Source organism: Moschus berezovskii, chromosome 8 (assembly GCF_049115385.1).
Source record: "Moschus berezovskii isolate FMDL1 chromosome 8, NW_MosBer_1.0, whole genome shotgun sequence".
In the NCBI taxonomy this organism is placed as follows: domain Eukaryota; kingdom Metazoa; phylum Chordata; class Mammalia; order Artiodactyla; family Moschidae; genus Moschus; species Moschus berezovskii.
Genome location: NC_142467.1, coordinates 2,108,602 through 2,136,308, shown reverse-complemented (window position 1 = coordinate 2,136,308; position 27,707 = coordinate 2,108,602). Strand labels below are relative to the sequence as shown.

Genomic DNA, 27,707 nt, shown 5'->3' with positions numbered 1-27,707 from the left:
CCCCCAATTTTTTCCACATGCCAAATTACTATACTGTAAAAGCTGCTAAAGGATTGAAGAATGATTCTTCAAATTATCTAAGTACCTTATGTATAACTGCTCAATACAAATTTGTTGAGTGAATTGATATGAACCATATGATATGATGGTTTCGACTGCATTAAAAGTGAATAAATTCCAGTCTAACTGCTGTTCAGTTGTATCTGACTCTTTGTGACCCCATGGACTGCAGCACACCAGGCTTCCCTATCCTTCACTATTTCCCAGAGTTTGCTGAGACTCATGTCCATCGAGTCGGTGATGCCATCCAACCATCCTGTTCTCTCTCATCCCCTTCAATCTTTCCCAGCATCAGGGTCTTTTCTAATGAGTTGGCTGACTTCACATCAACTGGTCAAAGTATTAGAGATTCAGTTTGAGCATCAGTCCTTCCGAATAAATATTGAGGACTGATCTCTTTTAGGATGGACTGGTTGGATCTCCTTGCAGTCCAAGGGACTCTCGAGAGTCTTCTCCAACACCACAGTTCAAAAACAGCACCAATTCTTCAGCACTCAGCCTTCTTTATAGTCCAACTCTCACATCCACACAGTTACTGGAAAAAAACCACAGCTTTGACTATACAGACCTTTGTCAGCAAAGTAATATCTCTGCTTTTTAATATGCTGTCTAGATTTCTCACAAGTAATTTCTTTAATGCTATCTGTACTATTACAAAGAACCAACTGGACCACAATAAAATATATCCCAAAGATTCAGTTCAGTTCAGTCGCTCAGTCGTGTCCGACTCTCCGCGACCCCATGAATCACAGAACGCCAGGCCTCCCTGTCCATCAAAAACTCCCGGAGTTCACTCAAACTCATGTCCATCGAGTCGGTGATGCCATCCAGCCATCTCATCCTCTGTCGACCCCTTCTCCTCCTGCCCCCAACCTTTCCCAGCATCAGAGTCTTTTCCAGTGAGTCAACTCTTCACATGTAGGGTCAAGTAAAACTCTCCAAAAGAAAACAGTGGTGAGCCAACTCAAACTTTTCAAAACTAGCAATGTTATATGCATGGTAAGAAAAGTCAAAAACATCTGAACAACTTAAGTACTAAGTTCTGATGCCTATGGGATATATAACAGCAAAGATTAGCATGCTAAGTAGGATATTATCTCACATCTACATATAGAATAAGTGTGCTTAGTCAACTGGATTTTACATATATTATGCAGGAACTAATAAAATATCTCCTCACAGTATATGGAATAGTCAGTAAATGAAAGTTACATATTTCTGTTTTAGGGCATTTAAAATAAAAAATGTAATTGCTTCTAAGCACAAATTCCAATCCCAAAGAAAGGCAATGTCAAAGAATGCTCAAGCTACCACACAATTGCACTCATCTCACACGCTAGTAAAGTCATGCTCAAAATTCTCCAAGCCATGCTTCAGCAATACGTGAACTTCCAGATGTTCAAGCTAGATTTAAAAAAGGCACAGGAACCAGAGATCAAATTGTCAACATCCTCCGGATCATAGAAAAAGCAAGAAAGAGAATTCCAGAAAAACATCTACTTCTGCTTAACTATGTCAAAGCCTTTAACTTTGTTGTGTGGATCACAACAAACTGTGGAAAATTCTTCAAGAGATGGAAATACTAGACCACCTGACCTGCCTCCTGAGAAATCTATACGCAGGTCAGAAAGCAAGTTAGAACTGGACATGGAACAACAGACTGGTTCCAAACAGGAAAAGGAGTACGTCAGGGCTGTATATTGTCACCCTGCTTATTTAACTTATATGCAGAGTACATCATGAGAAACGCTGGGCTGGAAGAAGCACAAGCTGGAATCAAGACTGCCGGGAGAAATATCAATAACCTCAGATATGCAGATGACACCACCCTTATGGCAGAAAGTGAAGAGTCTAGTCAAGGCTATGGTTTTTCCAGTGGTCATGAATGGATGTGAGAGTCAGACTGTGAAGAAAGCTGAGCACCGAAGCATTGAAGCTTTTGAACTGTGGTGCTGGAGAAGACTTTTGAGAGTCCCTTGGACTGGAAGGAGATCCAACCAGTCCATCCTAAGGGAAATCAGTCCTGAGTGTTCATTGGAAGCACTGATGCTCAAAGTGAAACTCCAATACTCTGGCCCCCTGATGAGAAGAGCTGACTCATTTGAAAAGACCCTGATGCTGGGGAAGATGGAAGGCAGGAAGAGAAGGGGACGACAGAGGATGAGAGGGCTGGATGGCATCACTGACTCAATGGACATGGGTTTGGGTGAACTCCAGGAGTTGGTAATGGACAGGGAGGCCTGGTGTGCTGTGGTCCACAGGGTCACAAACAGCTGGACATGACTGAGCGACTGAACTGAAGACTCCAGAACCAGTACCTTGAACAACACCTCCAAAATATAGTCTCCAAAGTGTAAACCACAATAGATGCCAAGGGGGTAGGAAAAGAAAATCTAACCATTTCTACTTATACTCATTTTTTTATCAAAAATTAGAAATTAAGCTTTATAAATAATATTCAATGCATGGATTGAAACTGGCCTTAAATAAGATCAAGATTAAACATCATATACAGTACACAAGGAATCCAGAGTGGAAAATATGAAGTCCTCAATCTAGAGTTAAGTAACACAGCCTTTGCTTACCTGCTGGCTCTTTTTCAGTATACTGTGACATATATGGCAGTTTCCGTGTGCCCAGTTCAGTGGAATTATGGATGTGAGTTAGTTTTTACTCACACAATGGATAAGCTGCAGACGATTCCTACAAAGAAACCACAGATTAAACACAACGTCAATAAAAGAGAAGCACAAAACAAAATGGCAAAACTAATACTTCTAGTGAAGGTCTTAGCTTGCCCGTAACAACACAGAAATATACATTGGATTTGATAAGGCAATCAAAAAAATGTCAAAACTATGAAGATGGCTATTTGAAAACATTCAGACATCCTCTTGGAAAACCCTGCCTTAAGTATATATCATCCTTAAGAAAGACAACGATGATAACACATGAATAATTTATAAGTACATAAGGAAATATATTAGGAGAAGTGTGGATTGGGGTACGTGACCAAACTTATGTTATATAGTACTTTGGGCATCTACTACAAACTATGCTACCTTTGCTTCTCCATCAAACACTAAAGTTCCCTTAGCCCTGCCACTGTTAAAAGAAGTTAACCCTAAAAACACAAACTTCATTTTAAAAATGTATAATGGCTTATGACAATAAGTGTAAAAAACGATATATTTCTATTCTTTAATCAATTAACCAGATATTTTAATCCCAAAGAACCTATTCTAAATCAGGAAAACGAAATTTACCATGTAACATATAAAAACTTTGTTTTGAAATTAATCCATTTATTTAGTATTTTAAGTTACAACGTGTGCTTATTTTTTTAAAGTTTGGCAAGAGCTTAGTTTTTTATTTAAACACCTTAACACCTGAGCTACTGCTAACTGCCCACCACCAACTTAAAGTTATTAGAAGATGACAGCTCTGAAAATTAGTTTAAATCTATATGCTATTTGTCTAGCCATACAGCTAGCTATAAATGAACACATATAAAAGTATACACACACATTCTCCCATGCATATTATAAATCCAGCAATAGGCTGTTTACTGCTCTAACATAGCTGAATTAAGTCAGATTGTTAACAGTAGCTAAAAGGTAAAGGAATATCAAAAAAATAATCCTGCCATATTGGCAAAAATACAAGCTCTGATTAATATTGTTTTAATAATAAAAAAATAATCTGCAATAACTTGCACCTTCACAGATTCACAATACAATACATGGCAGACTTAACAGATGGCCATGGATTTAAGTTCATGGATATTTTATCCAAAGCCTTGTCTTTGAAATAAGGCAATATTCTGGGCACTATTTTCAGTGCTGAGGATATAAAAATGAACAAAATAGACCAATACTCCTGCCATCTTAGTTCAGTTCAGTTCAGTCGCTCAGTCGTGTCCGACTCTCCGCGACCCCATCAATCACAGCACGCCAGGCCTCCCTGTCCATCACCAACTCCGGGAGTTCACTCAAACTCATGTCCAGAGCCGGTGATGCCATCCAGCCATCTCATTCTCGGTTGTCCCCTTCTCCTCCCGCCCCCAACCTTTCCCTGCATCAGAGTCTCTTAAGCCCTCCTAAAATTGTAGTACGGTGTACAGACACTAAACAAAACAACAAGAAATAAACGTTGGACAAGGCACGTGTGTGTGCACGCTCAGATGCCCAGTGCTGCCAGTCTTCTTGCAATCCCATGGACTTGCAGCCCAGTGGGCTCCTCTGTCCATGGGACTTTTCCAGGCAAGAATACTGGAGTAGGCCGCCATTTCCTCCTCCAGGGAGATCTTTCCCATCCAGGGATTGAACCTGTGTCTCCTATATCTCCTGCATTGGCAGGCAGATTCTTTACCACTGAGCCACTTGGGGAGCCCCCAGACAACATCTATGGAGCAAAACAGAGCAGGGACTCAAGAGCTGCTAGGAGTATGCAGTTTAAAACAGCATGGTTAGGGAAGGCCTCACCAAGAAGGGATCTTTGGGCAAACACCTGTGAGAGAGGGAGCCCCATGTGTGGTAAAGAACATCCTCAGAAGTATAAAAGGAGATTCTGAAGTGAGGATTCCCAGAAGTGACCATGGCAAGAAGTCTGGGGTGGAATGAACAAGAAAGTAACAGATGAGGTCAGAAAGTAAATTACGGATGGGGGAGTAAAATGGAACTGATCACATAAGTCTTTACAGGGTAAGACAAGAAAGTCAAAGTGAAAGTCACTCAGTCATGTCTGACTCTTTGCAACCCCATGGACTGTCCATGGAATTCTCCAGGCCAGAATACTGGAGTGGGTAGCCTTTTCCATTCTCCAGGGGGTCTTCCCAACCCAAGGACTGAACTCAGGTCTCCCGCATTGCAGGCGGATTCTTTACCAACTGAGCCACCAGGGAAGCCCAGGAATCCTGGAGTGGGTAGCCTATCCCTTCTCTAGCGGATCTTCCCAACCCAGCAATTGAACTGGGGTCTCCTGCATTGCAGGCAGATTCTTTACCAGCTGAGCTATCAGGGAAGCCCAATATAAGAAACTTAGGTGTTATTTTGAGTGAGATGGAAAACCACCGAATAGTTCTCAGAAGAGACACTACCTAACTTGTTTTAAAAGGAACACTCTGGCTACCGTGTTTAGACTGAAGGGGAACATGGTCAAAGGTAGGGAGACTGGTTAGAAAGCTATGAAGGTACTGACAAGAGATCACAGTGGTTTGGACCAGGGTAAAAATAGAGGCAGTGAGAATTTACCAGATTGTGGATATATTTTGAAAGCAGAGGTAACAAAATTTTCTGATATAGGTTATAAAGGAAGGTCAGAATCTGAGGTTGATTCTTAAGTTTTACAGCCTAGGCAACTAGAAAAACAGACGGGCCATTACCTGATGTAATCTGTGGGAGAAGCAGGTTTGGAGAAAGTATACTGAGTGTACTTCTGGATGTGCTAAATTTCAGATATCTATAGATATCCAAGTAGAAGTGTTAAATAAGAGGCTGGAGTTGACTGGAGAATTCTGAACTGCTAGCATAATTTGGAAGCAATCAGGATATAAATTAATATTCAAAAGGGTTTGTTAGAGATGGCCTCTAAAATTAAGAGGTCAGGGTAAAAGAAGTAACTGGAAAACCAACCAGTGAGAGAGGCAGGTGAGAGAAAGAAAAAACTCCAGGAGTGTGGATGCCAATGAAGACAGCACTTCAGACCAGAGAACTGATCCACTGGGCCAGGTCAGTTCAGTTCAGCTACTCAGTCGTGTCCGACTCTCTGCGACCCCATGAATCACAGCACGCCAGGCCTCCCTGTCCATCACCAACTCCCGGAGTTCACTCAAACTCATGTCCACAGAGTCGGTGATGCCATCCAGCCATCTCATTCTCGGTCGTCCCCTTCTCCTCCCGCCCCCAACCTTCCCCAGCATCGGAGTCTTTTCCAGTGAGTCAACTCGTCGCATGAGGTGGCCAAAGTATTGCAGTTTCAGCTTTAGCATCGTCCTTCCAATGAACACCCAGGATTGATCTCCTTCAGAATGGACTGGCTGGATCTCCTTGCAGTCCAAGGGACTCTCAAGAGTCTTCTCCAACACCACAGTTCAAAAGCATCAATTCTTCGGCGCTCAGCTTTCTTCACAGTCCAACTCTCACATCCATACATGACCACGGGAAAAACCATAGCCTTGACTAGACAGATCTTTGTTGGCAAAGTAATGTCTCTGCTTTTTAATATGCTATCTAGGTTGGTCATAACTTTCCTTCCAAGGAGGAAGCGTTTTTTAATTTCCTGGCTGCAATCAGCATCTGCAGTGATTTTGGAACCCCAAAAAATAAAGTCTGACACTGTTTCCACTGTTTCCCCATCTATTTCCCATGAAGTGATGGGACCAGATGCCATGATCTTTGTTTTCTGAATGTTGAGCTTCAAGCCAACCTTTTCACTCTCCTCTTTCACTTTCATCAAGAGGCTTTTGAGTTCCTCTTCACTTTCTGCCATAAGGGTGGTGTCATCTGCATATCTGAGGTTATTGATATTTCTCCCAGCAATCTTGATTCCAGCTTGTGCTTCTTCCAGCCCAGCGTTCCTCATGATGTACTCTGCATATAAGTTAAATAAGCAAGGTGACAATAGCCCAAACTGCTGCTAAAAGAAAAGCGTGGCAAGGATCTGTAACTGGCCCTAGACCTAGCAACAGGGAAGGTTACTGGAGCTCTTGACAATGGCGTCTTTGGTAGAACGGTAAACACAGAAGCCTCATCAGGGCATGCCGTTGAGAGAGAGGGGCGCTGAGTACAGAAACCATTAAAATCTCCCTGTTTCTTAATCATACTTTTTCCCAACATAAATCCATTTTTTTCTAAAAGATTCTTTCTGGAGCCCTCCAACTTCCTGATAAACACCTAGTCTCCTTGCTTTCCAGATCCGACTACTTCTGGGCTATCTTCTGGTTGTGTTCTGAGTTAGGTCGCCTGATCTGAAACCCATGTCCTCCCCTCTTTTGTTTCAGGAACAGGGCTGTGTTCCTTCTGTCTTTATGAGATTCTCAAGTAATTGTTTCAGGAATTTTATGTAAGTAGGTAAAAGCTGAGTCTTTACACATCAAAATATTTCCTCTTTCCATTACACTCTTGACATCTGTTCAAAACAAAATCATTTTTCCAACCTCTAAAAGGCACTGCTTTCTAAGCGTCCCATGTTGCTGTTAAGAAACTGTCCTGTCAGTTTATTTCTCATTCTTTTGTAAGTAAAGCAATTTTTCTTTCTGGAATAACTAAGATTTTCTCTCAAGAAACGGTATTCTATATTTCACAAGGACTTTCTTTGGCCATTTAAAAAATTTCTATCGCACAGCACTAGTAGGGTTGTTTTAAAGACGCACATAAAATTTTCTCAGTTATTCTCTTTTCTTTCCTTATTTTCTCTGTACTTGGCCCACAGAGTTTAAGTCTTTGTGTCTAAACTTTTCTTTCTTATTTTCAATGTACAGAATGATAGATTTCACGTATTTATCTCTGGCTTTCTAATATTCTCTGTAATAATTTTTCAGATTTCTTGTGTTTCTCGTTCCCTGCTTCTTCTATCATGGTCATTTTCAATAGTGGTTCTTGTCTTATGAATAAAATATACACTAGAATCTCTCTGTAGATATCAATTATCTCTATTTTATCTAGGCCAGCTATATAGATAAGTCCTACAACAGGGCTACTCATTCCTATCTCTGAAGTATAAAAGAGAAAAGAAAGCAGAACAGAGGACGAACAATAAAAACCACAGTTATACATCAAGATTAAAACAATTAATCAATCACTGGCAGATTTGTACGTAAAATTTATTGGGAACATTTGGTCTGTTGAGTTTTCTCTAAAGAAATGTTTCCTCTGCTAGTACTGTTCTTCTAATAATAACATATGACTCCTCTCTACTTGTGACAATTATTCATTTCAAATTCTTAAAGAGTGTTCACATACTTCTTCCTAATTGCAAAAACAAAAAAACTACATAAATGTGCCGTTGTCTAAGAATAAAAGGAATTAATCAGGGAAGTATTAATTCTAGATCTTCCAATTATTAACTTAGGTGTCATCATTTTACCCCTTAACTAGGATAATATGCCAGCAGTTCTAGACAGGTAACGGGAACAATCTTCAAAAGAAAACAAGGAAAAGGCTCAATATGGGCTCTACCGCGAGTGAATTTAAAGACAAAGACCTTGCTTTAAGCGTGTTGTGTCTACTAGATGAACCGTGTCAGTATGCTGTCTAACATAATGGTACGTTATTTAAACAGCTGTCAATGGAGGGATGAACCAATGCATGACAACTCTGTGCCCCTTTCTCTGATGGAAATACGGAAATACAGTGAAAAGAGACTAAGAGTTGGGAATACTTAGATTCCAGTTCCAACTCACACACATTAAATGAAAGCCAGTGGTAGAGCTAATTCAGAAAACGAAAACTCTAAAATAGTAATAAAGCAAAAGATTAAGCAAAGAGAATAAAGAGTGCTCATATACCTAAATGAACACAATATACACTGAAGTTGATACATACCAAGCTACACCTTGAATTGCCTTCAGAATCAGTTCTCCTATACATGGCAACTCCACTCATACAAGGCAACTCTGTCCAGAACCCCATGGACAGAGAAGCCTGGAAGGCTATAGTCCATAGTCCATGGGGTCAGAAAGAGCCGGACACAAAGGAAGTGACTTGGCATGCAAGCAGGCATGCACACACACACCACCGAGTAGTAACTAATACTCTGGCCTATATGATATTCAGAGTTCACATTTACGGCTACTATTTTTGCAGTGTGGGCTACTCGTCTGTGTAATATCACCGCACCTGTTAGAATAATGCAGTGGTTTTACAGCATGTCCACAAATCCTCTGGTACTTTGCCTTAAAAAAGCAGAACCTGATTTGTTCCCATTAAGTGTGGGCTACACTTAGTAACCGGAGAAGGCAATGGCAAGCCACTCCAGTACTATTGCCTAGAAAATCCCATGGATGGAGGAGCCTGGTAGGCTGCAGTCCGTAGGGTCGCTAAGGGTCGGACACGACTGAGCAACTTCACTTTCACACATTGGAGAAGGAAATGGCAACCCACTCCAGTGTTCTTGCCTGGAGAGTCCCAGGGAAGGGGGAGCCTGGTGGGCTTCCGTCTACGGGGTCGCACAGAGTCGGACACGACTGAAGTGACTTAGCAGCAGCAGCATACTTAGTAACTCACTTGTAATGAAGACAAAGCGATCGAAGTGACTATGTGATGTACGAGACTCAGGCACAAGAGACTGTAGCTTCCTTCTTACTCTCTCGGCTCATGCTCTCTGGGAGAAGCTAGCTGCTACTCCGTAAGATCACTCAAGCAGTCCTACAGAATGGCCCATGTGATGAGGGACTGGCAGTTTCTGTCAGAAGGCAGAAGAAACCAAGGTCTTCTGGGAGTAGCCATGAGAATAAACCTTCTAGGAAGGAGATTCCTCAGCTTCATTCAAGGCTTTTTATGACTGCAGTTCCATCTCGATTGTAACCCTCATGAGGCCTTGAGCCAGAACCATTCAGTCAGGCTGTTCCTGAATGTCTGACCCACAGAAACTATGATATAATACACACCCTGAGCTGCTAGGTCTATTACTGCACAGAACTATCCTGTATTAGATAAAAAATACAACCAATTTAAACTACCTGTGTTTAGATTCTGAATTGTCTTATGCGTCCATTTATCACCACAAAGATTCTCTAATACCATCTCACAAAAGTGCATTTTCTCCCTGTAAGAGACCTACTTATTCTCAACCTGGGAGGCGCCACGTCGGGGATGACAGTGTAAAATGAATGATATGCGTCACTCGCTTGTTGACAATGTCTACACTGCTGCTCAGCACCTACACTCTGCATTTTTTCACGTGTCTGATAGCCATCTGTATGTCTTCTCTGGAAAAATGTCTACTTATTTTTTTGCTATTGAGTTGCATGAATTATTTATACATTTTGGATATTAACCCCTTATTGAATACATGATTTGCAAATATTTTCTCCTATTCAATAGATTGCCTAGAAATAATCTACTTTAAAAGTGTCCTTTTAGAAACAAAAAAGTTAATTAAGGGGGTGAGCAAAATGGGTGAAGGGGGTCAAGTATATGGTAATGAATGGTAACTAGACTTTTGGTCATGATCACTTTGACAAATGACTCTCTGCGACCCACGAACCGAAGCCCACCAGTCTCTTCTGTCCATGGGATTCTCCAGACAATACTGGAGTGGGTTGCCACGCCCTCCTCCAGGAGATCTTCCCAAACTAGGGACTGAATCCAGGTCTCCCTCATTACAGGCAGATTCTTTACCGTCTGAGCCACTGGGAAAGCCCATTCATTAGATTGCCTAGAAATAATCTACTTTTATAGTGTCCTTTTAGAAACAGAAAAGTTAATTAAGGGGGTGGGCACAAGGGGTGAAAGGGGTCAAGTAAATGATGACGAATGGTAACCCGACATCTGGGGATGATCACTTTGTAATGAACACAAATGCTGAGTCACAACGTTGAACACCTAAAGCTTAGGTAACATTATGTATTAAAAAAAAAAAAGAACAAAACAGTAGTTCAGAAACAAACACAGCTTGATCCAACTATTTTAAGGGGGGGAAGTCTTAATTACCCTTCCAAGCTCACTGGAATATTTTATTTCGTATTCTTCCATATTTAGCTTTACATATATCAAACCAAGATCCGTCTAGTCAAGGCAATGGTTTTTCCCGTGGTCATGTATGGATGTGAGAGTTGGACTGTGAAGAAAGCTGATCGCCGAAGAATCGATGCTTTTGAACTGTGGTGTTGGAGAAGACTCTTGAGAGTCCCTTGGACTGCAAGGAGATCCAACCAGTCCATTCTAAAGGAGATCAATCCTGGGTGTTCATTGGAGGGACTGATGCTAAAGCTGAAACTCCAATACTTTGGCCACCTCATGCAACGAGTTGACTCACTGGAAAAGACTCTGATGCTGGGAAAGGTTGGGGGCGGGAGGAGAAGGGGACGATGGAGAATGAGATGGCTGGATGGCATCACCGACTCTGTGGACATGAGTTTGAGTGAACTCCGGGAGTTGGTGATGGACACGGAGGCCTGGCGTGCTGTGATTCATGGGGTCGCGGAAAGTCGGACATGACTGAGCGACTGAACTGAACTGAACTAAGTGCCCTAGAAATGGTTCTTAAAACAAACTTTTATAATTACCTAGCCCATATTTCCTTTCAGTAAAATAATTTTTTAGTTACACAAAGCTTTGTAATTATTACCACACTTAAGCTATAAATTCAAAAATAAAAACTTCATGACAAAATAGGTTTATGACAAACTCTGACAAATGCCACAAGAAAGCAGTTTCATATATGCTGGAACCAATTACATTTAAACCTAGCTTCCTAACATTATCTCATCCTTCCATTTTCAGCTGCCAAGGCAAAGTAAATATCCCAAGAGATTAATAAAGAATCCACTATTAGCAACTTAAGCTTATACTTTAATTATGTCTGACACTTACATATTATTTTTAATGTATCTCCAGATTTTTCATGTTTTCTATCAACAAGCACAAATGATTGCTTATACGTATTTACAACTGCAAAATATTCAGTACATCTAACTAGTATACACACAGTAAATGAGGACTACAGTGATATTACCTCCATATGTCACTGGAAGCAACTGGACATATTACTAAAACTAACTGCAGTAAATCAAGCAACCAACCACAGACTTAAAAGTTACAGGCTGCTACACAAGAGATCAAATTGCAAACATATGCTGGATCATAGAAAAAACAAAGAATTCCACAAAAATATGTACTTCTGCTTCGTTGATTATGCTAAAGACTTTAACTGTGTGGATCACAACAAACTGGAAAATTCTTAATGAGATGGGAATACCAGACCACATTACCTGCCTCCTGAGAAACCTGTATGCAGGACAAGAAGCAATAGTCAGAACTGAACAAGAACAATGAACTGGTTCAAAATCTGCAAAGAAGTACATCAAGGCTGTAGATTGTCACTCTGCTCATTTAACTTATTTGCAGAGTACATCGTGTGAAATGCCCGGCTAGATGAAGCACAAGGTGGAATCAAGATTGTGGGAAGAAATGTCAATAACCTCAGATACGCAGATGACACCACCCTTACAGCAGAAAGCAAAGAGGAACTAAAAGAACCTCTTGATGAAGATGAAAAAGGAGAGTGAAAAAGCTGGCTTAAAACTCAACATTCAGAAAACTAAGATCTTGGCATCCAGTCCCATCACTTCACAGCAAATAGATGGGGAAAATGTAGAAACAGTCTCAGATTTCATTTTCTTGAGCTCCAAATTCACTGCAGATGGTGACTGCAGCAACCAAATTAAAAGACACTTGCTCTTTGGAAGAAAAGTTATGACAAACCTAGACAAAGTGTATTAAAAAGCAGAGACATCACTTTGCTGACAAAGGTCTGTATAGTTATAGCTATGGTTTTTCTTGTAGTCATGTATGGATGTGAGACTTGGACCATAAAGAAGGCTGACTACCAATGAATTTATGCTTTCGAACTGTGGTGCTGGGGAAGACTCTTGAGAGTCCCGTGGACAACAGGAAGATCAAACCAGTCAATTCTAAAGGAAATCTACCCTGAATATTCATTGGAAGGAATGGTGCTCAAGTTGAAGCTCCAATACTTTGGCCACCTGATGAGAAAAGTTGACTCACTGGGAAAGACCTTGATGCTGGGAAAGACTGAGGGTAACAGGAGAAGGGATGACAGGATGAAATGGACAGGAGTTTGACTTGATGGACATGAGTCTGAGCAAACTCAGGGAGATAGTGAAGGACAGGGAAGTCTGGCGTGCTGCAGTCCATGGGCTCGCAAGAGTCAGACATGACTAAGCGAATGACCACCACCACAAGAAAACTAGGTATGACTAGCAAACTCTGCAAATGAACAACTTTAGAAACGATAGTAATACCTAAATCAGAGAGAAAGTTTAAGGGACAGGTGTTACAACTTCTGGGATGAAATGGGTTTGCTATCCCTGGTAACGAGAGATAAGACAGAAGGCTATACTTGATTGTCCAGTACTCTTCCCTGAACTACTACTCTTCCCTTAACTACTACCCTTCTCTGAAGATAGTTTTGCAAACTATTGCAAATAAGGAACAACAGACTCAGCACTGGTACAGTGAAATTACATTGCAAAATGGAGCGCAAACATGAAACATACGTAATCAGAAACAAACAATCTAACGATTTTACAGACAAAATATGTCTTTTCACACTCTGCTCTGCTGAAGCCTGTGTCTCGCCACGTGTTTATAAACGTCTCACTCTCATAAAAAGTCTGGTAAAAAAAATTTTTAAGACTATCAACAGCAATCTTTGAGGAAAGAAGCGAAATACAACTCTTAACACATTAGAACAATAAATAATTTTTGTGATTTACCTGTAAGTATAATTGGCTAAGGAAAGAAAAGACAGAGTCAAAGAAAAGTGAGATGAAAGAATAAAATTTATCAATTCATTAAAAAAAAAAAAAGAATGAAGAACATTTCTCAAATTTACCTCTCATTTAGATAGGAAGATCTCTGATTCAAGTGTCACAAATAACAAGAATGCTGCTCAACCTACCTTCCTTTGACATACACAAATTAATCAGCTTTAAGCAGAAAAGTTGGAAAGAACATAACACTGTAAATCAACTACACCTCAATTAAAAAAAAAAGCTGTATAGATTTTCATGTCAATAAGCCAGAAAAAGAAAAAACCAGGGTACAGGAAAGGAAAATAAAAAATTCAATGTTATGCATACCAAAAGGTAACAAATGTCATTTGATGCTAAAAAACACAAAATATGCTCAGAATAATGTATCTGTGATAGATACTGAGATGTGTGCACTACAAGAAAAAGAAAGAAACGTGAGTGAAGGCTGAGGAGATACAAAACACTAGTAAGGCAGAATGTTGAAGCAAGATGGTATGTACATGGGGGTTGCTTGTACTCTATAGACATGTTTGGAAATTTCCGTGATAAAAACTTTTACATTATTTCTTTTCTTTGCAATCATTTATTGGAGAACTGTTCACATACAAAACTCTTAAGCATACATTAAATCCAAAAAATTTTTACATATATATATATCCAGCTACTCACCTAGATCAAAATTATTTATCATCACTTCAGAGGGTTTTCCCTCATCCCTTCCAAGACACTAACTCCTCTCAACCCAAAGGCAACCACTGTCCTGACTTGTATTACCCCAGTTAAGTTTTTCAGATTTTAAACTTCATAGAAGTGGAATCATGCATCATACACTCATCTGTGTCTATTTACTTTTGCCTGACACAATGTTTCTGAGATTCATTCATGTTGTTATAAACATCTTTGCATGGGCTTTAAAAAAAACTTTTCTTGAGTATCCATGACCCGGAATTGCTGGGTCACAGCACAGAGCTATGTTTGGCTATAAGAGATCCTGACAGCTTTGTAAAGTGGCTGAAACAACTTACATTCCCACCAGCAATACATGAGTGTTGTTTCGTATCTTTGGCAACACTTGATATTGTCAGTCTCTAATTCCAGTCCTGTGGTAGGGTGTGAGGGGGTGGTGCCTCATTGTGACATTCCCTGATGAGTAATAATGCAGAGCACCTTTACCTGTGCACACTGACCTTTTGGATATCATCTTCAGTGAAGAACCTGTCTGCTTTCCTGCAGATTTTAAAAAGTGTGTTGCTTGCCTTTTTTTTTTTCAGTTCAGTTCAGTCGCTCAGTCGTGTCCAACTCTTTGCGACCCCGTGAATCACAGCACGCCAGGCCTCCCTGTCCATCACCAACCCCCGGAGTTCACTCAAACTCATGTCCATCGGTGATGCCATCCAGCCATCTCATCCTCTGTCATCCCCTTCTCCTCCCGCCCCCAATCCTTCCCAGCATCAGAGTCTTTTCCAGTGAGTCAACTCGTCGCATGAGGTGGCCAAAGTATTGCAGTTTCAGCTTTAGCATCAGTCCTTCCAATGAACACCCAGGACTGATCTCCTTGCAGTCCAAGGGACTCTCAAGAGCCTTCTCCACCACCACAGTTCAAAAGCATCAATTCTTCGGTGATCAGCTTTCTTCACAGTCCAACTCTCACATCCATACATGACCACGGGAAAAACCACAGCCTTGACCAGACGGACCTTTGTTGACAAAGTAACGTCTCTGCTTTTTAATATGCTATCTAGGTTGGTCATAACTTTCCTTCCAAGGAGTAAGCGTCTTTTAATTTCCTGGCTGCAATCAGCATAAGCTATACTTTCTGGATACAAGTCTTTCACCAGATTTACTTAATGTGAGTATATTCTTGTAGTCTGTGGCTTGCCTTTTCTCTTTAATGACATCTTCATGAATAGAAATTCATAACTTAGTGTAGTCTAATTTATTAACTTTATGTTTTAAGAAATTTTTGTCTAATCCAAGGTGATGAAGACATTCTAGGTTTGCTTCTAGAACCTTGATAATTTTAGCTCATATAGATCCAACTCAAATGAATACAGTATCAGGTAGAAATCAAGGTTCATTTTTTCCCCAAATATTCAATATCCAATTTACCTAACACAGTTTAACATGTTTCTTAACTTCAGTGGAGCTTTTGTCATAATCCAAGAAACTACATATGTGAAGGTTCCATTTCTAGACACTCATATTCCTCCACTGGTCTTTTTGTCCATCTTGTTCTAATATAATCTTAATTACTGTACCTTTATAGCAAGTCTTGAGACATTTACATTTTGATATAAACTTTGCAATCCATTTCATTATAATTTTTCAGTTCAGTTCAGTCGCTCAGTCGTGTCCGACTCTCCGCGACCCCATGCAATTCTGGGATTTTAACTGAAATCGTATTGAACCTATCGCTCAACCTGGAGGAAACTGACATTTTCACAATAGTGAGTTCCTACTATATAAAGATGAAGTATTTCTCCACATACTTAGGTATTTTAAAATGTCTCCTAGCACTGTTTTATAATTTTCAATGTAGAAGTTTTGCCAAAGTTTTTATTAGATTTATTCTTAGGTATCTTACATATTCTGATGCTTTTCTAATTTTATTTTATACTTTTTGGTTGCTAGTATACAACTTACATTTTTGCAAGTTGTCTCTGTACCCTTGTATCTTTTTAAATTCATATTCTAAAACTTTACTGGCAAACACTTAAAATTTTTTTTTTCCATTTTTTTAAATCAACCTTTTCTAACCTGAAGGCACTGGTTAGGATTTCAATGTAGTTAAATAGAAAAAAAGATAGGGGACATGAAACAAGGTTTTTCACTGAGTATTGTATCAGCTGTATCATTTTTTTTGCTGCTGCTGATACTACACAGAAAACTAACAGTTTTCTTCTATTCCTAAATTGATGAGGATATGCTACCTCTATCTTTGAGAAAATGCTACCGGACAAGTGGCACTAATGAATTCCTCAACCTGTAAAGAAACACAGTGCCCATGAAGTGCAATGAAGCAAAGCACAACACACTGAAGTATGTCTGTATAAAGAGTACAGTGCTCTCAGAGCACTGCCCCAGCTGTACTCAACAAGCTGGGATGTAATTTTTTTGCTATTTTTCAGATAAAAATGTTTCCTAATTTTCATCATGACTTCATTTTGATTCACGGGCTATTTAAAATGTCTTGGTTAATTTTCAAATATTTGGAGCCTCCTGCTGCTGCTGTTGCTAAGTTGCTTCAGTCATGTCCAACTCTCTGTGACCCCATAGATGGCAGCCCACCAGGCTCCTCCGTCCCAGGGACTCTCCAGGCAAGAACACTGGAGTGGGCTTCCACTTCCTTCTCCAAAGGATGCATGCATGCTAAATCGCTTCAGTCGTGTCCAACTCTCTGTGACCCCACAGACGGCAGCCCACCAGGCTCCTTCGTCCCAGGGACTCTCCAGGCAAGAACACTGGAGTGGGCTGCCACTTCCTTCTCCAAAGGATGCACGCACGCTAAGTCGCTTCAGTCGTGCCCAACTCTGTGCAACCCCATGGACCTAGCTGGTTATTTTTATGTTGCTACTGTTGTTCAGCCGCTTTTTGCTTTTGTATTATGTGCGTCTTTAAAGTGTTTAATTGCTAAGTCACGTCCAACTCTTTAGCAACTCCATGGACTGTAGCCTGCCAGGCTCCTCTGTCTAAGGGATTTCCCAGGCAAGACTGAATTGCAGTTAATTCCACAGGGTTCAAAGAACATGTACTGTATAATTTCCATCCTGTGAAATTTGACGATACTTTTTAAGGACCACAATATTTTGACAAATGTCCCATATGTGCTTGAAAAGAAAAGCATAGCCTTCAGTTGTTGGATAAAATGTTCTATTAATGTCAATTATATCATATTGATTAATCATGTCATTCAAATTTCCTATTTCCTTACTTTTTTATATATTTGTTCTATCTGTTATACCACATGTATATTTAAAATCTCCAGTTATGAATGCATACCTATCTTTACTAATTATATTAACTTCTATATTCAGAGGCTATGTTATCAGGTAAACAAACACTTAGGATTATTATGTTGTCTTGATGAACTGACCTACTTATTATGATATTTTTCTGTTTATTTCTTGCAATATTTCTTCCTTTATGTCGATTCTGAACAATATTACAACTAATACAGGTATATCAGTTTTCTTTTGGTGAGTACTTGCAAACAGTACTTAGTCTTTTTATCTTCATATTATGTGTGTCTTCAAAATGTTTTTTAAATAAATGCCTTTAAGTTTTTTAATCATGCGATCACTAATCAAAAGAAAGATGGAGTAGCACTATCAATATCAGAAAAGTTGTCTGCAGAAGAAATATTACCAGAGATAAAGAAGGATACTACATAATGATAAAGGGGTCAATTCACCAAGAAGACATAAGACTCCTTAACAAGTATGTATCTAACAGCAGTTCAAAATACATGAAGTAAAAACAGTTGGAAGATGAAACAGAAATAGACAAATCCATAATTACACTTGGAGACTTCAACTCTTCTTGCCATGACCAACAAAACAAGTAGACAAAATCTCAGTAAGTAAACAGAAAACCTAACAAGCATCACAAGTCAATGTGACCTAACAATTACAGAATATTTAATACAAATGATTAATTTAGCATTTAAAATGGCATGCAGGCTTTATAGAATATCCTGCCCCAAAGCAGCATGACATACATTATTTTGAATTGCACATAGACATTTACCAAGACTGACCATATTCTGATTCATAAAACTTCAAAGAAGTCAAACAAAATTATACAAAGTATGTTTTCCATCTACAATAAAACTAAGCCTAGAAATCAGTTATAGAAAGAGAGAAGCAAAAATCACCAAATAATTGGGAATTAAACAATATACATCTAAATAACCCATGGGTCAATGTGAAAGTCACAAAAGAACTCAGAAAATATCAACATAAAAATTTGTGAGACCATCTGATGTAGTACTTAGAAGGAAAAGAAAGGTCTCAAATCAACAGCCTTTTAAGCTTACACCTAAAAAAACTGAGTGGATTTAAATCCAAACCACGTAAGAAGAAACAGTAAAGAGTTAAAATCAGTGTAACTCAAAACTTTTTTTAAAGTAATAAAATAAAAAGCTGGATCTTTAGAAAAGTTAACATAACTGATGAACCTAGAAATGAACTAATAAAGACCAAAGAGAGGTCACATTGACCACATCTGGAATGCAAGAGGAGACATCGCTACGGATGCCACAGCTATTAAAGGGACAATAAGAAACAACTCCATGGCAATTAATAAAGAGGCAAATTCCCTGACGTGCAGAAGCTACTAAAACTCATAGATTAGGTGACTCACATAGTCAAAGACTATGTTTTTAAGACAAAATTAGGTTATCCTTACCATCCTGTACCTATTAAAGTAACTAAATCCATCCCTGTTCAACAAAGAAACCTAGGCCCAGATAAGTTAGCTTGCAAACTCTGATAAACATTTACGAAAGAAATAGTAACTCTATTCAAAATTTTTCAGGAAATACAGAGGAAGAAATACTTAAGTCTATGAGATTACCATTATCCTGATACAAAAATATTACACAAAAAGGTATCTTTCATGGACACAGATACAAAAAAAAAAAAAAACCTCAACAAAATATTAGCAAATCTAATCTACTAACTTATGAAAGTGATAATACATCATAACCAAATGAAGCATATCCAGAGAATGCAAGATTGATTCAACATTTAAAAATAAATCAATGTAATTCATCTTATGAACACACCAAGGAAGACAAATCAGAAGATCATCTCAATAAATAACAGTTAAAACATTTGAGCACACTCAATGTCCAATCACGATTTAAAAATTCTCATGTAAGAACAGAATGGGGACATCCTTAACTTGATTAAAGGATTATTTTACTTAACTATAATAATATTAGTATATAATAAAACCTGATAAAAGGCCCTAGTAGACTTACTAATCAAAGACCGAAGGATTTTTTTTCCCTAGGATTATGAATAAGACAAAGATATCTGTTCTCACCACTCCTATTCAACATTATACTGGAGGTCCTAGTCAGTGCAATAAGGGGGAAAAAAGATACAGGGGAGGTGGTTACATACAAATTGCATACAAAAGAAACAATGCTCCATATCACAAATGATGTTAACTTTCTACATGAGAAAATCCAAAAGAATCTACAAAGGAAAAAAAGTTATCAGAATAGGTGAGTTTAGCAAGGTTGAGAGGTTCAAGGTCAGTATACAAAATCAACTGTATTTCTAGGTACTGTCAGTGAACAACTGGACATGGAAACTTTGGAAAATTATCATTTACAGTATTATCAGAAATGATGAAATACCTGGATATAAATCTGACAAGAGCAACAACTTCTGTTTCTTGCAACTATAAAATACGAAGGAAAATGAAGAACTTTGATTAAAACCAAATAGAGATATCTCATGTGCTTACAGAATTATTCAATATTAAGATGTCAAATCTTATCAAACTGATCAATGTATTCAATGTAATCTAAATTAATATCCCCTCAGTATTTTTAGTAGAAACCAACAAGTTACTTCTAAAAAATTTCATGGAAAAGCAAAGGGGAACTAGAATATCCAGAATGATTTTGGAAAATGAAGAACTTACACTATCTGATTTTAAAACTTATTATAAAGCAACAATAATCATGAATGACAAAGTGGCACTGGCAAAATGAAAGATAACAGAGATCAAGGGGATAGTCCAGAAACACACTCACATACACGGTCAAACTGACTTTTGACTAAGTGGTTCTAGAACTGGGAAAATAAACTTGATTCGTATTTCACACCATAAACAAAAATAACTCAGAACAGATTGCTACCCCTTGACATAAAAACAATAACATTTGAAGAAGAAAATGTAAGAGGAATATGCCTTTGTATTGAGCAAACTTAGAACACAGAAATACAAATTATAAAAGGAAGAATTGATGAAATGAATTTAATCAAAATTAAAAGCTCCTCTGGGACAATGAAAAGGTAAGCTTCAGACTGCACCGAGTGTGTATGAATCTGTACGGGTCAAAGGACTTCTACAGAAAACTGTACAAAGAATTCTTCCAACTAGTAAGACAAGCAACTCAATGTTTAAAAACGGCTAAAGATCTGAACGCATACTTTACAAAGGAAGACATACAAATGACCCATAATAAATGATAAGTTCTCACATCATTAGACATCAGACAAATACAAATTTAAAATACAGTGTTATACTACTACATAGCCACTAGAAGGGACAAAACTAACCAAGGCTGATGAGAACAGAGAGCACTGGAACTGTAAAATGGGGAGCAGTTTGGCAGGTTCTTAAAATTAAACATTCATCTACCATACAACCCAATAAATCCATTTATAAGTATTTAATCAAGAGAAATGAAAATATATGTTCACACGTTCATGAATGAATGTTCGTAGAGCTTTATTAATAAGAATCCCAAACTGGAGACGATCCAAATACCCATACATAGGTAAAATGGTCAATTATTGTGGTAAATCAATACATCATAAACTATTACTCAGTAACAAAAGCCATGAACCAGCTAACCATACAAACACATGGATTATCCTTGAAAACAACATAGTGAAAGAAAAAAACGTGGACACAGAAGTATATAATTACATAATTTATTTATATAAAATTTTAGAACAAATGAAACCCATCTAGAGTGAGAAAAAGAGGACAAACTGTTTCCTAGAGTCGAGGGTAAAAAAGTGACTTACTGAAAAAGGGTAGAAGGGAACTTTCGGGGATGAGAGAAATAGTATCTTGACTGTAGTAATGAAAATATTCTACTCTGGATTGTGGTAGTGGTGACATGACTGTATACATCTGTCAAAACACACCGAGCCATACATTTTTAATCTATGTATTTTATTGTAAGTAAATTATCCTCAATAAAATTGATCCTGTCAAAAACAGCTCTTTTGGGAAAATACTAACCAGGGAATACTGATGATGCCTCTATACAAATACTCAAAAGGTATCAAAAACATCAAAAAAATTCAATACCGATTTATGATTTTTTAAAGTGTCATCAGAAGTTAAAAACAATAAAATCATTTGGAAAGTTAAGAATACAAGAAAATATTTTAACCTATTATACTCTCCATTTATCAAAAACCTTCAGTAAACATCATAATTGATGCTAAAACATCAGAAACAATCTCCTTAAAGTCTGAAACACCAAGTTGTGAACTATCACTGCTATTATTTAACATTATATAAAACGTATACTAGCTAAAGTAATGAGAAAGAAAACTGAAAGTGTTAGTCTCTCAGTCCAGTCAGACTCTTTGTGATCCCAAGGACTGCAGCCCACCAGGCTCCCCTGTCCTTGGGGATTCTCCAGGCAAGAATACTGGAGTGGGTTGCCAGTCCCTTCTCCAGAGGATTGTCCCAACCCTGGGAACGAACCCGGTTCTCCTGCATTGCAGGCAGATTCTTTACCAGCTGGGCCACCAGGGAAGCCCTAATGTAATGAGAAAAACACAAACTATAAAATTTAAAAGCCACAAAACTGTGAATATTTTCAGATAATCAACTCAGTAAAGTGGTTAGATACATGATAAGCAGAAAAAAATTCAAAAGCTTTGGTATAACTGGGGGGTGAGAAATAAATGTTACTGAAAGTTTCTATCCACCAGCTACCAAGATGGAATGCCAGACATAGAGTTTTATGGAATAAAACTATAAAACTTTCCTTAATCAAGATGTGAATTAAGAGACATGCTATACATACGTATCTATCAGAGGGGAGAGATTCAGTATCACAAAGGTCAATTTTCTCCATATTAATCTAAAATTTCAATATAACCTCACTCAAAACACCTAATGGATCTTTTATCTAATTTGCAGGTTCATTTGTAGAATGCATAAGACTAACTTCGAAAAGAGGAATAAGTAGGGAGAAATGATTATCAAAATTTAAATGCATACAGTTTTTAACCTATCAGTTCAATTTCTAGGAATCCATGCTCCAGAAATAATCACATAAAGAGGATGTTCACTGAACAGCTGACTCTTATGATGAAGGTAGAACTAGAAGGGGAAGTGGGAGGTGCACTTTTTACCTCACAGTCTTTCATGCGTTTCAAGTTCTAAAATTTAAAGGGTATTAATAAAAGCAAGTAACTGCAAACTTGGCTTCAAATAGAGCATCATTTGTGATAAGAAAAAGAAACTAACTTAAATGTCTTTTAGTAAGGGAACGGTTAAGTAAATTACAGCCCATTGAAATTATTTAAATATCATTTAGTTTTTAAACAGTACCAAGGGGACTTATAATTTACAAGGGAAAATGGCCAAGATACATAATTTGGCAAAAAAGGCAAGTGATATATCAACGTGTTTAGCATATTTCCACCAAACTCTCCGAACTTTACATGTGTGTACATTAGGAAGACATACAGTACTGTTAACTCCAGACACTGGAACGAGACTGGAGGATAAAAAGGAATGTTCACATTGTAGTTAATGGTTCATTTTCTGTATTGCTAGAATTTTACATCTAGTTTGCATGTTTGTAACTGAATTTTAAAAATCAGAATTATTTTATATAAAAATAAATTCCAGAAGACATGAGGAAAAAAAGTCCAAACGTTCGTAAAAATCTTTTAAATGTTTATCTTCGTGTTTATTTACATACTCTGCAAATGATCTATAGTCTTCACCAAAAGGGGCTGCCAATATAAAGAAATTTAACTTACCAAACAGGTCACGATAAAAAATAAAAATATATTAGGCCTTTAAAAAAACAACTTTCCCGGAAGCAGCCGAGTCAACGCAGTGCCTACGCGTCTGTTAGAAAAAAAAAGAGAAGAAAAAAAAAGCCCTGGAGAGACGTCTCCGCAGCTCTTCCTCGCGGTGCAGAAGGCTGCCCCCCTCCCGTTCGCCTCGCTCCGAGCGGCGCTCGGCCGCAGACGAGCCGTCACCGCCGAGCCGGGCCGGGGCCGGCCCTGACCCCCGCGCTGCCATCGGGGCGGCCTCGGGGACCCCCGCGGGGCAGGGGCGACGGCCACGGGCGGCTCTCGGGGGCGCGGAGCTCCGCGGGCGCGCGGCGGCCGACGGCTCGGCTCCAACGGGGCGCTGACCGGGAGCGCGCGGGGGTCTCCGCACGCGGTGACCGAACGGGGTGCGCGGGGGTCTGCGCACGCGGTGACTCAGTGGAGTGAGCGGGGGCGCGCGGGGGTCTCCGCACGGGGTGACTGAGCGGGGGTCTCGGCACGGGGCGGGTGAGAGGGGTGACAGGGGTCTCCGCACGCGGCGACACGCAGTGGCTAAGCGGGGGTCTCCGCACGGGGTGACAGAACGGGGTGCGCGGGGGTCTGCGCACGCGGTGACTCAGTGGAGTGAGCGGGGGCGCGCGGGGGTCTGCGCACGCGGAGACTGAGCGGGGTGCGCGGGGTGACAGGGGTCTCCGCACGCGAGACGCGCGGTGACTGAGCGGGGTCCGCGGGGGTCTCCACACGCGGTGACGCGGCGCGGGGGGCGCCGAGCGCGCCGGGGGAGACGCTCTCCTCACACAGCCGCGCCGAGGGAGAAACGCAGAGCTCGCGGGCCCGGCCGCCAAGGGCAGCGAGGGGCAGTGGCCGGCGGAGGCGCCGCGGCCGACGCCGGAGGAGCGGGCCCAGGCGGCGGAGACTGCCTCTCCCAGCCAGCGACCCCACCCACCATGGCCGGCGCGGCGGGCCGCGGACGGGCCCCGCTCGAGGGCCGGGACGGAGACGCCGGCGGCGGAGGCGGCAGCTTCCCGGCCGTGGCCCTCGCACGCCCGCCACCGGGACCAGCCCCACTTAGAGAAAAGGAAAGCAACCCCCTCACCGAGCTGAGGAGCGGCTCCGCAGCGAGGACGGCGCTCGGTCCTCCACCCGCCGCCGCCGCCTTCTTCTCCGCCTCCGACTCCTCCCCCGCCCGACGCGCAGCAGCCGGCGGCGGCGGAAACACGGGCGGCGGCGGCGCGCCCCGCCCCTTGCGCCGCGGCGCAGGCGAGGGCGGGGGCCGCGCAAGCCCCGCCCCCAAGGCGGGCTCGACCAATAGGTCGTTGCGGGGGTAAGTCGCATGCCCAATCGGAACCTGAGCAGTGGGCGCGCGTCAGTAGTTGGGACGTGGCGGGGTAGGGGAAAACCCTCGTCCTGTCTCAGCGCCCCGCTTCCCTGTCTCGGCAAGGAGGAGCCTCGCCGATTGGCCCTGGAGCGGAAGGACAAACCCCACCCCCGCCAGGCCCCGCCCCCTTTCCCTGCAGCACTGCGACGCTGGAGGAGGCGGGGCGCCGGGCCGGGCCGGGCCCGCAAGGCCTTCAGTGGGTTGAGCTGGGAGACAAGGGCGGGGTCTCAGGGGAGGCAAGGCCGTGCGGAGAACTGGAGAAGGAGTGACGCAGTTAGGCTTTCGGAAATGAAGGCGCAGCACTCGAGAGGGACGTGTCAGTCAATCCTCAATCAGTCCAGTCGCTCAGTCGTGTCCGACTCTTTGCTACCCCATGGACTGCAGCACGCCAGGCCTTCCTGCCCATCACCAACCCCCTGAGCTTGCTAGTCGGTGATGCCATCCAACCATCTCATCCTCTGTCGTCCCCTTCTCCTCCCGCCTTCAATCCTTCCCAGCATCAGGGTCTTTTCCAATGAGTGGGTTGTTTGCATCAGGTGGCCAAAGTATTGGAGCTTCAGCATCAGTCCTTCCAATGAGTATTCAGGACTGATGTCCTTTAGGATGGACTGGTTGGATCTCCTTGCTGTCCAAGGGACTCTCAAGAGTCTTCTCCAGCACCACAGTTTCCAAAATCAATCCTAATTTGACTGTAGACTTAACTAACAAGATTAAGGTGTCCTGGCGTCATGGGTAGCCCAAGAGAAGATAGCAGAAGGAGGAAGGACAGCTCTCCCTCCCTGCCCACCTTGGCCTTCTCCCCTCCCACACCGCAGTCCAGCAGGCAGTCCTCTGTCCCCTCATTTCTGATTCTTTTGGGGTGGGGGCGGGTCATATGGGGATCCCTGCGTTTCCTCTGGCCTGATCAGAGGCTTCCAGTTTGCACCTTGGGGCTGATGGGTTGTCAAGCTGGTAAGTATCAGCTCCCATCACTTGCGACCAAAATAAACACAACAGCTGTAGTCCTTGGACACCTTTCTTCATTTAAAGATGGGTGACAGTTTAGTCAGTCGCATCCCTGATGCTGGATTGTTTCTTCGCCCTGCACGTGTCCTCTTTTCATGCTGAACCTGCTTCTGTGATTACAGTCCCGCTCTCCTCCCATCTTACCGCAAGCCCCTTCACCCCCACCACACACATGCCCAGTGCCCAGGATACATTTGTCTTGTCACCTGCGCCAAAAGTTAAGAGCCCCACTTCTTGTGCTGTCCCTGGCAACTGCAAAATCTCCTGCCAGTGAACCCAGACTAATTTTTTTTTGCTGTTGATGAAAACAAAATTATCCCAAATTTACTATAAAAGTTGGACTATGAGAATTGGCTAGGCAGTTTGTGGAACAAAACTCTCAGCTCACCGATGTAGTACATTTCTTACCAAGAGACCATTTCCTGCTTGATATTTCTCTGCTTCACAGGTGTTGCTCTTTCTCCATACAAGTCTCTCCCTCTTTGAAGGAGAACTGGTACTTTAGTCACATTTCCCTTGTCTCCTTTTAGGATGTTGTATACTGATCCAATTGGATACACTAACCTTTTTGTTGGGGCAGGGTTTTCCAAATTTTAATCTCTTCCATATTGTATCTGTGTATACATTCACAATAGTATTTATTTTCTTTAAATAAATGTGTATTTCCTTCAATTTCTTTAAGAGGGAACCTTCATAAATTACTGTAAATTGAAAGCCTGTATCACCTCTCTCAAGTTGAAAGCAACTGAAGGAGAAGTGAATATAAAGCAAGGTTTTTAAATTCTGGGAATTAAAGAGCATTTTTTCCTACTAAAGTCTTTATGCCTAAAGCCTACTGCTTGTAAAAAACGGAAGGTTACCAAGCACTAGAAACATATTTTAAAAGCAAGCAGGGAAATGGCATTTTTATCATGATGTAATCAAAGGAGAGAAAAATAGAACCAAAATAGGAATCACTCTCTCACTATGTGAGTCTTTTTTTTAATCCTGCATGCATGTCCCAAGGCATCAGAATTGATCTATATTACTCTTTGAGAAACACTCCATGTATTCTAGAGTCAAAAGGCTACACTCTTGCTGTATACTAGCTCCTGGGGAACTGTCATGGTGCCTCTGGGTTTGTCATTTAGCTGATGTTACAAGGAGCATATATTGAGGATTAAGGTCTAGTCAAAATTGACTTATCTGACATCTTGGACCCATTTGGTTATAGTCTGTTTATGTTGTGTCCTTGGGCTATGTTATTCTTTCTTTTTTTCCCCTGGGGGGAAAGTTCCCCAGTACCACAAATTATGCAGTTGAGTTTCCCACATTTAGGGAAATTACAGGGTCAGCACATCTGGAGTGCAATGGATGAGCCTCACTTTGGAAAAACTACGTTCGTGATCCTTGTATCTCCCCTGTCAGGTAAATATGGGCTACGTCATTCTTTCAAGGGTGTGCCGTGTCCCCTTCCCCCTGTTTCAATACCTAGCATGTAGTAAGTACTAAATACTTATGTATTGTATTTTATAGAGAGATAGATAAATATAGGTATATCAGTGCAGTTCAGTTTCTCAGTTGTGTCTGACTCTCTGTGACCCCATGGACTGCAGCACGCCAGGCCTCCCTGTCCATGACCAACTCCTGGAGCTTACTCAAACTCATGTCCATCGAGTCAGTGATGCCATCCAACCATCTCATCCTCTGTCTTCCCCTTCTCCTCCCACCTTCAATCTTTCCCAGCATAAGGGTCTTTTCCAATGAGTCAGTTCTTTACATCAGGTGGCCAAAGTATTGGAGTTTCAGCTTCAGCCTCAGTCCTTCCAGTGAATATTCAGGACTGATTTCCTTTAGGATGGACTGGTTGGATCTCCTTGCTTTCCAAGGGACTCTCAAGAGTCTTCTCAAATACCACAGTTCAGATATGTATTAATGATTTATATGTATTATTGTTGATTTCAGAGAGGGGAAGCTCTGCCTATGGCAATGAAATGAAGGCACCACTTTT

The 27,707-nt window shown here is 41.0% G+C and overlaps 1 protein-coding gene and 1 pseudogene across 2 annotated transcripts in view; both read right to left on the bottom strand.

Annotated features, from left to right (window-relative positions):
- Positions 1 to 24,565, bottom strand: part of PJA2 (praja ring finger ubiquitin ligase 2) — a 73,978-nt gene extending 49,413 nt beyond the window's left edge. The window contains exons 1-3 of one of the 2 annotated variants that reach the window (XM_055430197.2): positions 24,431 to 24,543; positions 23,317 to 23,407; positions 2,646 to 2,763 (exon numbers count right to left, since the gene is read on the bottom strand). In XM_055430197.2, the coding sequence (XP_055286172.2) occupies positions 2,646 to 2,676 (31 nt within the window). In that variant the 5' untranslated portion in view covers positions 2,677 to 2,763; positions 23,317 to 23,407; positions 24,431 to 24,543. Of the gene's footprint in view, positions 1 to 2,645; positions 2,764 to 23,316; positions 23,408 to 24,430 lie in introns of both variants that reach the window. The other variant, XM_055430198.2, reaches the window with a different exon arrangement.
- A 2,416-nt stretch (positions 24,566 to 26,981) lies between these two features.
- LOC129559682 (U1 spliceosomal RNA) lies at positions 26,982 to 27,132 on the bottom strand (annotated as a pseudogene).
- Positions 27,133 to 27,707: the final 575 nt, after the last annotated feature.